General features: G+C 38.6%; 1 protein-coding gene across 1 annotated transcript in view; it reads right to left on the bottom strand.

Annotated features, from left to right (window-relative positions):
• Nucleotides 1-3,703: 3,703 nt before the first annotated feature.
• LOC140332438 (plexin domain-containing protein 1-like) overlaps nucleotides 3,704-13,837 on the bottom strand; it is a 132,533-nt gene continuing 122,399 nt past the window's right edge. The window contains 3 exon segments of the mRNA XM_072413698.1: nucleotides 3,704-4,057; nucleotides 7,226-7,371; nucleotides 13,641-13,831. Coding sequence (XP_072269799.1) covers nucleotides 3,938-4,057; nucleotides 7,226-7,371; nucleotides 13,641-13,831 — 457 coding nt within the window. The 3' untranslated portion in view covers nucleotides 3,704-3,937.

The raw sequence follows: 13,837 nt of genomic DNA, 5'->3' as shown, positions 1-13,837 counted from the left end.
CATCAGGAAATGATCAGCTTTAACTTAATCTCTTATCCACAATTCCCTGGTATTCTGGGAATTCAGTTGTTGGGGATCCACAACCCTACTGGCAGGGCAGAAATCTTTTTCCCTCAAAACATTGCTTGCTTCACTGCATAAAGGAAGAATCTGGAGATGTGGGTGTGCTAGTTGTAAAAGTGAATGGGTAGGTGTTAGGTATTGTCCCTATTAGCCAAATGCCATGGTGTGCTAAGCCCTGGGATAAGTAACAAAAGAAAAATGAAGAGAGAGTAGGGGTTTTGAGGCACAATACACTTCCCGTGTTTAGAGGTGCATACAAAAAGAACACAGTGAAACATATTGTAATAGACCTTGACCCTCATTATTGCAAGGGGTTTAGAGAAGTCTTCATACTAAATATTCTTCACCCAATCTTAAAGAACATGGGTAACAGAAAGGATAAAAGGCCAGTTGTCATAGACCTTAAATTCTCAGTAATGCATGGGGTTCACCGGTCTCCTGTACTAATTAGAGATTTCCTAATATTTCCATTCGTATAAGTCCAAAGAAGTAATTATAGTTTAGTGGAGTGATTCTTTAATTACACAGGACTCAAATTCTGATGCATTCCGCCATTTGGGCTTCTTCAGGGGTAATAATGAAATGTGATATTTGCTAAACAATAAATAAAGCATCAGAGATCTATGGCAGGTTTTGCATAGCATTTGGAAGAACATATCATAAACAATAGGAAAAATATACATTTGTTCATGGCTTTGGTTACAATTTGTATCAAAGGTATGTAACCTTATTTCCTAATACAGTACATAACCTAAAAGAATTATATTTGATGGAACAAACTAAACACTTTTAAAAGCTTAGGTTGCAATTTGTATCAAATATACAAATTTTAATTTGACATTATTGAATAGTACAGTATATAGCATAAATAAATTAAATATGATAAAAATGATGAAGCAAACTTGAAGGTATTTCTCAGTTGTAAATCCATTTGTATAAAAGTATAAAGATGTAAGTGAGTATAGATATTATCTCTAATTAGTTGTAAAATGATTTTGAGGTAAGTATGAAGGTTGATTGGTAGCTGTGATATAGCAAATAAACTATAAAATCTCCAATTAAGTAAAAAAATAATAAATCAAGTAACTACATCATAAGTAAGAACACTATAACTACTAATATTAATTACCTTTACTAATTACCAAATACTATAATTTTTGTCTGTCCATGTACTGTAATAAATTAGTTTAATCAAATCCTTTTTAATACAAGTAAACCTCTGTATTCGTATTTTAGAACTCTCTAAGAAGTAATTTCTTTCCCCTTAGAAGGTAACACCTTCATTAACTATAGCTGAACAGATTAGCAATATAACATAGCATTACAGTAAGTGTTCTTATTACCAATCTCTCCCTAATTGAGATCTGCATTTTTTACCCTTTAAAAATATCTCTCTATTTCACCAGATTCCTCAACCTAAACCGTTCCAACCTCACCATAATCTAAAGCCATGAACTCTTATCAAGTAAGTTATGATTTTACATTTCTCTAGCTCAAAGCTTACATTTCACACTGTCATAGTATTACCAACCTGAATATAGACACCCTGTACAGAGATGGGTTGTTTATTCACTACAGTTAAAATTTTTTCTTTACACACACCTTGAACACATTGATACACATTTATGTGCATTATGTAAAACACTTTTTAAGTGGTATGGATTGATACTAATTTCTATACCTTACTGACCTGTATAAGCCTTGGTAATGTCCCCTAAAGAAGCCAAAATGGCGAAATGCATTTATTGATTGTTGATCATTGTGAATATAATCACTTTAATAATTATGTATTAGTTATGGTGCATTTACCTTGTGTAGTTGAACTCATTGTTGCTGTAAAGAGCTGTCTTTTCTGTTTTCTTTATATTTGTATGTTCACATACCAGGCTTGGCAACCTAATCACTATTACACTCAGCACAATAGGAACTCTACCCTTTGTATTCTTGTCTTCTATCCCAAATGTGGTTAGAAATCTAGCTGGTTGCATTGGTAGTCCAGATGAGGAACAAAGGTCAGCCAGATTCATTGGTAAGCCATATGACGACTAAAGAACAACTAGGTGCATTGGTAAGCCAGATAGGACAAAAGAGCAGCCAGATGCATTGGTAACCCATATGATGAACAAAGAGCAGGCAGGTGTGTTTTTACCCCAAATGAGGTACAAAGAGCAGCCAGGTGCATTGGCAGCCCAGAAAAGGAACAAAGAACAGCCAGGTGCATTGGTAGCCCAGATAAGGTTTGAAGGCCAGCGAAGTGCATTGAAAAGGTGAAAGATGAAAAACAAAAAACACCCAGATGCATCAACAAGCTATTTGAGGACCAAAGAGTAACCACGTGCATTGGTAGGCCAAATGAGAAACAAAAAGCAGCAATGTGCATTGGTAACCCAGATGTAGTTAAAAAGATGGGTGCTTTGGTAGCCAACATGTGGTGAGAAAGGCAGCCAGATGCATTTGCAGAACAAGGGTTGGTATAAAGGGGGTCTGGGGGGCTTATTTGATATCTAGAAATCCCCTTTAATAAGTGGGTCACCAGATGTCTGCCCACCTACACCCTGGGAATGAGTAAATGAGTACAGGAAGTAAGGAAAATTATTATCACTCCCTTCACTTTCACCAGCTCAACTTTCTTTTTTAAAAAAGCTAGAAAAAAAAGCCTATAAAAACACCCAAAAACATCTGTTTAAGCCTTTGCAAAAGCCTGTATAGGCTGTACAGCCTGTAAAGCTAGCATTTTAGCCTGGAATTGTTCCCAGATACCTAGCTCTCCAGAGTAGGCAATTGGAGGCAGTAAATGCTGCATTTTTTTAATGCAGGTCTGAACATAGCCTTTATTTTAAGATTTTTATGTCTTTATGTCCTTTAGGGATCAGTGAATGATCCAGTTTTACCCAATTATCTTTAAAATATAGTTGTGCTGATTACATTTTAATGGATTTTTACTAAAGTTTATGAAGTAGCTATTTTTGCCTTCCAAATTGAGTTAGTTTTAAAACCCATTTTCTTGTAGTGGTCTCTAATGATGCTGCTCATTTTCAGCCTGTAGCCCAGACATGAAAATGAAGGCCGCCACCCCTTTAAAGAAAACTATAGTTCCACATTCCAAAGTTGCAAGCAGGCAGGAATTTTATTGCAGAATTGCAAGCATAGTAAGTATGACATCACTGCCTGGCCAATCAAGATGGCTGAAGTTCTGACACTTGGAAAGGACGAGATGCAGATAGTGGCACCTACAATGGAACAAAGACAGGTATATGTTGATAAAAAATTACAATCAGACAGGTATGTTTTTTATATTGCACAACGGATCTCACCTGACCCTTCTGCAATAAAGAACCCAGCTGGTCGCAATATTTTAACATTTATTTCCACTTCCACTTATAAGTACGATCTGCTTTAAAGTGTATTTCAACTTTTAATTAGCTTAACTTATTGGGGTCTCCATGACACATTAGTTATGCAGCATTGTGCCCACAAGAGGGACTGAATTGGAGGCACACTCCATTCCCACTCCCCCTTTCGCCATCAGCTTTTGATTAATGAAATTTGTTTCTGCATCTAGTATTTATCAAACAGTGAGGCACTCAAGAGCCTGCCCCTTGGATTAAACAGAAGAATGGTGTGTGTGTGTGTGTTTTTAATATGCTGTGTTTTCTCAGTTCTAGGTGTAGAGAGAATGACATATCATAATATTGATGCATGTGCAGATTAGAAAACTCTTAAATTGCAAACTTAAGATTCATTTATGAATGGACTTGTAATAATAATAATACAAAATCTGTAGACTCCTTGCTGTAATCACTGCATGTAATCAATTCTAATGGGGAGGATCCAGCCCTTCCATTTTTTCCACCTCTTAATAGTTGAAGGATTCTTATTGTGCTGTCTCCATAAAGTCTTCCTTTTTAGGTCCAGGGATAGGGTTCACCACAGTGTATACACCAGGACTGCCATTATTGTTGAATTTCATGACTGCCCACTGGTGGGTACGATACTGCAAAAAAGAAATGAAAAGTTTTGCACTATGCAAATATGCATGTGTTTTTATGTTTTCAAAACAAAGCAAATACATTTAAAACAATATAACTGCAAGAGTACCAATTACTAATAAAGCTAAAATATATAAGTAAGTAACAAAAATACCCCAGGTCAACTTTTGTGAGATTTTTTATCTGTTCTCTTAAATCTAGTATGCAACAAAATAGAAAAACAAGTGACAGAGGGCTTTTTGGAAAAATACAATATATTTGACTGAAAATAAGTGGCTGGGAGGTCATTCTAGACAAATCTCAACTGAAATTAAACATGACAAGGCATACAAAGTACTGTGAAGCGACATTATGAAGGGAAATTATTAAAAGAGTTTAATTTTCTCTTTTCCCAAAGGGTTTCGCTGTGTGGCTTTTTCAGGAGAGCGCAGAGACTTTAGCTAACATAATACAAAGTAAATAGATAGACATAGTTTAAATATATATTCTTTTGTATGGATATGATTGGTGATGGGGATTCATTTAAGGCTGGAGACACTCAGAGGGTCATACACTTTTGATGAAGACTGGACACCTATTACAGTCCATGTTTTAGGAATTGGGGATTGTGAATTTATTTTTTATTATTACTATCACTACCTTTGTTGACATTTTGGGTCATATATTGGCACTTTAAATAGATTAAATATATCGAAGAAGACATGGATACACATAGTTGGATAATGGAATGATTTAAAGGTTTTAATTTTACATATATGGTATATTGATGGTTCATATGGTAGGTTATCAGACCTCTTGATTGATAACTGAGAAACACTCCAAGTGCTGCTGCCCTTGTTGATACCACCCAATTTGGGTGAGGTTCCACATGCTACAAACATCAGGTACATCCACAGCTGAATGATAAATATGACTGTACTAAATTTGTGAAACATTATCATTGATATAAGATTTATGTATTGCTTTAATTTTAGATGTCTCTGTTCTTTTGCTGATGAACCAGAACTAGTCCGTGAAACACATAGAAACATACAGGGTGCACCCCTACAAGGGTGCCCCAGACATGAATATCTTGTATTGTTTGGTTTGCATGTTTTTTTAAAAAAAGTTTTATATTTTAGGAGTTTTAAAGTTATTTAATAAAGTATAATGGTTTACACTTACAAAATAATTCTGAATTTTGAATTCATTGGCCTCTAAAGTCCCAGAATAATGAAATCTTATAGACTTTGATGCGCAGTGTTATTTATTAGGGATTTGGCCTTGATAAACTAAACAGGTTGGATAATATACTATTAATAATGTAGTTTAAATATAATGACATACATTGTACAGATCCAAGAGCAAAGAGAAACAATCCTCCCCCCTCTCTGCTATCTATGTTCTCTCTTTCCCTTCTCCCTCGCTCTCATTCTCCTCTTCATCTCTCGTTGTCTTCACTCTCCCATCTCCCTTCCTTTCTCTCCTCATTTTACTCTATCACTCCCTGTCTCCTCTTTCCTCTCTCCCTCTCTGTCTCCCTTTCCTTTTTCCCTTTCTTCTTCTTTCCTCCCCATTCTCTTTCTGACATCGATACCTTCTCTTTCCCCCACTCTCTTTTTCCTCTCTCTCCCTCCTCTCTTTTTCTCTCTGTCTACCCTTTACCTTCATCTTTCTGTCCCTCACCCTCATTCCCTATCACTCCCTCTGCCCTCTTTCCCTCTCTCTCCTATTGCATGTCTCTTTTTCTCTCTCTCTCCTAGCCTCTCGCCCTCTCTCTCTCAATTCTATTTCCCTCCTTTGTCCTGTTTCTCTCTCCCTCCCCTCTACATCCCTCTCTATGCTCTCCTTCTCGCTCTTTTCCCTCTCCCTCTTCTCCTTTCAATCTCTCTCCCCTCTCCCTTCCTCCATCTCTGTCACACCTTTTCCTTCCTCCCTTTTCCTGTTTCTGTCACTTCTCCTCATCCCATTCTTTCGCTCTCTGTTCTTCCTCATTCTCTCTCTCTCTCTCCCTCTTAAGAAAATCCTAAAGTGGGGCACACAAGATGATAGGGTGATTTATTAAAGGAATTTATGTTGTTTACTTGTGAAGGTGAAATATCACCTTCTGAATCAAATAACATTTCATAAAAGAAGTATAGGACTTTTTAGGCATAACTTTGTCACAACCAAATTTTGCAATGCCAGCAGAACTTTATTTTGAAACAGTGTTTTAAAATCAATAATAGGTATATCCAGAGTCTTTTCATAACACACATATGAAAACAAGATATCATGATGTCCATGTATATAGGAGGTGCGGTCTCAAATCACTGGAATTGTATTGTACCGGCGCCTTATGCAGATAACAAAAATAAGGTTTTGGTGGCATTTAAAAATTTGGTTCTGACAGAATTATACCTAAAAATCCTAAATATCTTTTATGGAAAGTTTTTTCATTCAGATTCTTTTTTGGAATGTTGGCATCAAGCTTTGAATAATATTTGGCCACTAAATTGTGTGAACATATTGTTTTCTCTGTCTTGAAATATCACCTTGCAAGGAATATTTGACTTAGTTTACTGAAATCGGCTGCCCTCATGCAATGAAAAACTGGCTTATTCATTATTTCTCTATCCATATTGCCTGGTCCACAGGGTAATAAGAATGGGTAACAAAATTATACCAGGGCAAAATGAATTTCAGGATAATGTAAATCTTTGGTGTCTCCTTGTAAGGAGCACCCCGAGCAGATGCTCTATCTCCTGTTTTTACCAATAAAAACATGTGAAGCAATAGTGTGAGAGCAAATACAAGGAGTTCTAGACACAACACGAGGGAAGAGAAGTTCTGTTAAAATTCAATAGAATTATACATTTGCAAAAAAAAAAATCTGGAGCACAAAGTAGTGAGGAAAGCAAAGATGAAATGAGTAAAAGATTAACATGGACAACAGCTGACAGCAAAAAGAGATGATGCTGTGAAGGTATGGTTCAGTAGGATGCTAGATGACAACAGTGAGAGGACATGCAACAGGGGCACGGTGTAATTTCAGAGGTAGATGAAATGAGGGTAAAGTAGAAGGTGATACAAATGTGCAAAGTGGAAGAGTGTATGTGCAATAATTTTCAATAACAATAAACTATAATTGCCCTTCTTTATTCTGGATGCTGAAGAAATGACAAGGACTTAAAATTGCTAGAAACAAGCCTTACCTTCATACGACAATGTTTTCCTTGTTTGCGTTTTTGGTGGGTATTATAGACGAGTCCGAGAATTATGATGGTAATAAGCAGCACTGCCAGGATGATACCCACAGCCGTAGCAAAATGCACATGAAACTTTTTCTGTTTTGGAACCTCTGGAAAAAAAATGGTACAAAGCACATTGGTATCATTTTATAAAGCGTCTATGGTCCCTTTATTTTCTTGTGAACTTACAATCTTCTACATACAGGGGTTAATTTACTAAAGGAATATAGGCTGTTTCCGCTGGACGGAGGACGACGCTGGAATACGAAAACGACGCTGGATGAGCACAGGGGGACCAGGTAAGTATGGATGGGAAAAATCTCGGGGTTTACCATCCTTGCAATTTTTTTGTGCCCGAACGAAGGTCGGGCTTAACGGCAAGGTGGTTAAACATAAACACATTTAAAAATAGATGCCAGTAGCATGAGAATTTCTAATGCAATACCGCCCAGGACAGGGGTCATCAAACTGTTTTGGCTGGAGCACACTAGGCCGGACTCTCTCTTGAGTCCAGCCCTAATGGCTCCGCCCCCACCAGGATTGCCCCCTGAAGGAAAGTCCCTCTCCTCTGAAATGCATACGGAGGAGAGGGAATGTTCCGTATAGGGAGCCACAGCAAGAGGAGGCTTACGAGCCCCATGCGGGTCCGGCAGTTTGTTCCAGGCTAATCCTAGCCGGCAACCCGCAGCCCCGGAGCTGTGGGTTGCCGGCCGGCATTAGGCCAGATCGGCCAGGGGGCGTTAGGCCGGGTCAAACTACCTGCTAGGCTGTATCTGGCCTAAAGGCTGGAGTTTGCCTACCTCTGGCCTAGGGGCTCAAAGGTCAGTCACGTTAAGCAGCAGTCTCTGCCCTTACCCTTACACACAAATATTTCTCCTGAATCTTTTGACAAAGGTAAAAAACTAATATTAACTGTAGTGAGAAACATTGTTTTAAACTGACAAATAATTCTCCCACAAAGTTCAGCACAAAGTGGTGAGCCATGACCCATCTTCGGCGGATAATTCTTTTGTACCCAATTTTGGTACACACACCTGTTAAAAGTTAATTTGCTAATTGAGAAACCTTAGGTAATGTTATCTTAATAAACTTTACAGTTTGTCTCTCACAACTTTTAGAGTGTTGCAGGCATCAATTTCTAAATTTGTTTATGTTTAACAAATAGCATTAACTTTTGTTGGTGACAACACTAAAAATATTTTTTTTGTTGTTTTGTCTGGTAAATAAAGGTTCAAGTAAAGTTTAAAGGTAACAAATTCTTAATAGCAATGTCACTGCCTTAAACTGGCCACAATAGCTTCAAAGTGATATGATTAAAGCTGCGTACACACTTCCAATTTTTATCGTTCAAAATGAACGACGAACGAACGACAAACGATCGATTGGGCAAAATTTGTTCGTAAAAAAAGTAACCAACGAAGCCGACGAACGAGGAAAGTCGTTGGAAATGAACGACCGGACCGGCGGATCGGATTGGACGACGATCGTTGTGTGTACGATCGTTCATTGATCGTTCATGGTCTGAGCATGCGTGATGAACGAACGTTCCTGCGGTGCACGTAACTTCCTGTATCGTTCAAACGATCGCATCTATTGTGTGTACAATATCTACGAACCATCGTGTCGTTATCTGTATGTACAGGATCGGTGCTATACGATCGTTCGCAGATATCGTGCAGGATCGTTCGTCGTTCGTTTACCAACGATAATAATTGGAAGTGTGTACGTAGCTTAAGAAACAGTTGGACAAAATTGAGGTTGACCTGATGAATTACTGTCACACACGAAGATGCAGGACCACTAGGGGGGACTACGGCTTGCACGGAGGTGGTGTGAGCCCTGAGAAGGGTGAGGGCGCAAAATCCAAGCAGTAACCAGGTTTTCTACGGAGCCTCTGATAGTAAGAATTCTGCGCCGCTGGTTACTGCCAGGTTGCGGTCCTTAGACACAGCTAGGTGGGCAAAACAAGGTATGAAATCACAAAGCAGATGGATAGTCGAGAAAAGCCGGGGTCGAGGCAGACGGCAAGCAAGAGAGGTCAGGTCACCAGAGGTCAATAGGCAGGGATCCAGAAGACAGACACCTGTGGCACAGGGGCCACTGCGGGCACAGGGAACACAGGAGACACTGGAAGCAACAAGTGACTCATGAATATCCACAGACAGACAGGAACACTGGAACAGCACAGGGAAGTTGGCTGGGAACCAACAGACTGGACTAGGTGGGGTTAACGCAGGAGCTGGACAAAGGAAACACTGAATAAAGCACCGGGTGGACAGGAACTAGTTCACAGAACTAGGGGCTCAACACAATGTAGACACAATGGAGACATGTTGCACGAACACTATCCAACAACACAGGGCACTACAGGTGATGAATGGGGACAAGTCCTCTTTCATCACCTGTAGTGGCCAGATATTGTAGTAGAACTGCAGAGGTCTGCAGTTCAGTTTCCCACGTGGCATCAGAATGGAGCTGAGCTGCACAAGTCCCCATTTATCACCTAAAGTGCCCGGAGATCTCGCAATGACAGGAGGATCATAATGTCATTGTGAGAAAACAAGTTAGTTAAAAAAACACAAAAATTCAGTAAATTACTTTAAAATTAATTGTTATTTTTTTTAAATACATTTTTTACACCAAATTTTTACCGTAGAATTACATTTTTTCGGGTCGGGTCTATCCAAATTCGAACAGTCATATTCGAATATAAGGACAACCCGAATGCAAACACCAACACTAGTCAGCATGGATTCAAGAAAGACCGAAGTTGTCAAACAAATTTACTGTAAGTAAACAGATAGGCAGTGGAGTAGCAGTTGATATAGTGTACTGGATTTTGCTGAAGTATTTGACACAGTACACCACAGACATTTATATGCAAATTAGGATCTATAAGTTTGGAAAACTCAATCTGTAAATGTATAGAGAATTGACTTAATGACTGCATCCAGAGTAGTGATTAATGATTCATACTCTGCCTGGTCTAAGGTTATTAGTGGTGTACCCCAGGGTTCAGTGTTGGGACTTTTACTGTTTAACATCTTTATAAATGATATGAAGTTTGGAATTATAAGTACCATTTCTGTGTTTGCAGTTGATACCAAACTATGTAATGGAATTAAGTCTATACAGAATGTCTATAACCTACAAGCAGAGCTGGATGTACTGTTTGATTGGGCAGCCGTGTGGCAAATTACATTTAATATTGAGAAAGTTATGCACTTGGGGGCTAACAACATGCATGCTTTATACTGTCTAGGGGGAATACATTTTGGGGACGCAGAAATGGAAAAGGATCCAGGTGTTCTGGTAGATCATAGACTTAATAATAGCATGCAATGCCAAGCACAATATCTAAAGCTACTTTGTTGTATTTAAAGAGTAATAGACTGCATAGATGGAGACATAATCCTGCCCCTGTACAAAGCATTGGTCAGACCATATCTGGAATATGCAGTCCAGTTTTGGGCATCAGTTCACTAAAAGGATATTGTGGAATTGGAGAGAGTGAAGAGAAGGGCAACAAAACTATGCAAAGGGAATGGAGGAGCTCAGCTATGAGGAGAGATTAGCTGAACTGAATCTATTCTCCCTTGAGAGGAGATGTTTAAGGGAGGATATGATCATTCTGTATAAATATATATTTGGGCCATATAGAGAACTTTCTTCCCGATTATTCACTTTAAGATCATTACAAAGGACAAGAGGGCACTCTTTGCATCTGGAGGAAAAAAGTTTAAGCTCTGGATAAGGAAGGGATTCTTTACTGTAAGCTCTGTGAAAATGTGGAATAGGCTCACTCAGGTAGTACTTTTAGCAAGTACTATAATGATAAAGATGGATGCTTTTCTAGAAGCACATAATTTAACTGGGTAATAAAGGTTTAAGGTAAAGATAACAGAGACTGTTGATCCAGAGAACATCCGATTGCCTCATGGAATCAGAGGGAATTTTTTTCCCGTTAGAGCAAATTAAACCAGGGTTTTTTTTTATGCCTTCTTCTGGATCAATTGGTCTATAGGGTTTTTATCTGGTATATGTTTATTTCCCCAGTGGTTGAACTTAATGGACTTATGTCTTTGTTCAACCTTACCTAATATGTAAGATTACAGATTCTTTTTTAATGCATTTTTAGAAAGTGTCCCAACTTGGTTTGCATTTATACTCGTCTGGGTGTGGTTTTTGTCCAGAACTAAAGATGATTCTGAGAGGAACAAATGGTGGTGTGCATCACAGAGGATCACCTGGTGGAGGAAGGTGGTTAAAATTTACCTAAATCTACATCATATTTAGAATGTCTACTTCTGGAGACCTCATTTACGGAAAGACATTTATAAAATAAATAAAATAGGTGATATACAATTGTGACATGGTGTTTGCAAAACCCTTAATAAGCATGTTGCTTTAGGTAAAAATACTTAGCTCTTTACCAAGGGTTTTTTTTTAAAGCAAGGACTGGGACTAGTCTCACAGGGGATCCACAAGAGCAAGGTAGGGTGGATTCCCAATCCCATGGACCATGTTTTCTCCCACACTGAGCTGGTGATTTTGAGCAGGTGAAGCTTTAGCTCAGGGAGTGAATTTGAACTGTGTGTTCGCAGAAAGTACTTGCAGTCTTGTGACAGTCTATTTCTTGTTAGGTAACAACCTAACAAGAAATAGAAAAACTATAAAAAGCTTTTCAAAACTATCCAGAAGATTGTACTTTTGTTGCTTTGTTGAACATTGAAGATTCTAAACCCCTGTGCGGACAAACTGGGGTTTGATTATTGGCTTTGTTTTCTGTCTGTTTGAAGAAAATAATAGAGGGCAAAGCAGCCTGAAATTTTAAACTGTTGTCCTAAATACTTCTCTGCAAGTAGTGCTTTAGGAGTTAACCCCTCTTAGCATATTAGAAGAGATTGCAGGAACCTAACATGTACTGTCTTGAGAAAAGGAGAGAAGGGCATTATTGAAACCACAAAAAGTATCCTCACCGATTGGATATGGGTGGGGAGAGGTAGAGAAGAGAAAATGGCAGAAGAGAACAGGTAAATAATCGCCCAACTGTCAGTTGTGTGGGTGGGTTGGGGATTTTCGTAGAATTCTGTCAGTAGTGGTCTTCACTGGAGTATATACTCAGAGCATTTATTTAAATTGGGTTTTCCTCCAGGATTCTTTAACAATACTTTTACGAACTGAGCCTGATATGATTTTATCAATCATATTTGCGTAAGGAAAATCTTTTTGCCAAAAGTGTACATTTGAGGTAATTCAAGGTTTGACAAACATAGACTGAAAAAGGGTGGGTATGGGTTGCTGAAATAAAGTTGGTAGGGAGAATAGTTGGTAGTATGGTAAAAGCTGAGATGTAGAGCTCCAGAGCAGCGCTCGCTAACTGGTGGTCCTTGTGAAAATTTTGGTGGTCCCTGGTTGTGTCCCCCGTATGGACACAACCCACTCACTCTCCCATGGCAGGCTCAGACCTTTTGTTGCATCCTGTCCTGTGCTTCTGTCCCCCTAGGATGTTTGCAAGCAGGTCTGAGTCTGCAATGGGAGCGTGGGTGGGTTCTGGCATCATGAAATCTCTCAGGGGGAAGTTTCTTCCCCTTTCAGTGACACACAGCTTGCCGTTCATGCGCGGTCCGGATTCCATGGATTTAGTGGCCACTGCTTCAAAGAGATTTGCCACTAAGGCTTTTCTTTAGTGTAATACCTGTATAGAGTGGTTGAGCTACACATTCTGGTCTCTGTAAAGCACAGGGAAATAATGGGTTAGTCTGAAGTGAAAAAAACTGTTATTGTATAGCTTTGGTGGACCACATATCAATATCGAGGCAGTGAGTTTCATGACCAGATTCACCATCATTTTGCCACACCTATGACCACATTTATGGTTAAGTCAAAAAAAAAATGTACTTGTGCATTAGTGGATGTGTACTCCATCCAACCAGGCAGACCTTACAGTAGCCTGAAACTCAAGAATCTTGTTAAAAAAAGTTAGGAAGTGCCACAGTACAGTCTCCCCTAGGAAAAGCATCTTTTGAGGTGAAATCTAAAGAGATTAGCATGTGATCAAATACCACTATAGCATGTATATCTGGAGAACAAATTAGTAGTAACAGTGCGTCTATGAAATAAAGATATTTAAGACGTGCTTGAGAAGTATGAGCAATTAAATCAAACTAAATTAAACAAGTGTTGGAATTCTAGAGGATATCTCTGGTGCAATCCTTACATAATTGAGCTGTAAGACAGTAACAAATTCATGCAAATATAATAGAGGACGATAAAGACAAACTGTAAAACAAACTGAAGCTTCACAATGCAGAAAATACATTGAGAAAATAAACAATAAGAAAAAAAAAACAATGACGTGATTCAGAGGAAGGCAAACCATGAGAAGATGTTGAAGGTGCAGAAAAGGAGTCATGAAGCATATCCTGAAGTAAAGATTCTGCAGGATCTGAAGAAGTAAACGTGAGGTTCTGCTCCTGAGATCTTGGACGTGATGAGTTTTCAGGATAAGCCAAGTGTATTTTGTGTGGAAAAAGTTTAGCAAGTAAAAATGTTTGTGCTAAACTTGTGCTACAG

Source organism: Pyxicephalus adspersus, chromosome 6, assembly GCF_032062135.1.
Source record: "Pyxicephalus adspersus chromosome 6, UCB_Pads_2.0, whole genome shotgun sequence".
Classification (NCBI taxonomy): domain Eukaryota; kingdom Metazoa; phylum Chordata; class Amphibia; order Anura; family Pyxicephalidae; genus Pyxicephalus; species Pyxicephalus adspersus.
Note: the sequence above shows the minus strand (reverse complement) of the source record. Positions and strands in the feature narration are given on the sequence as shown.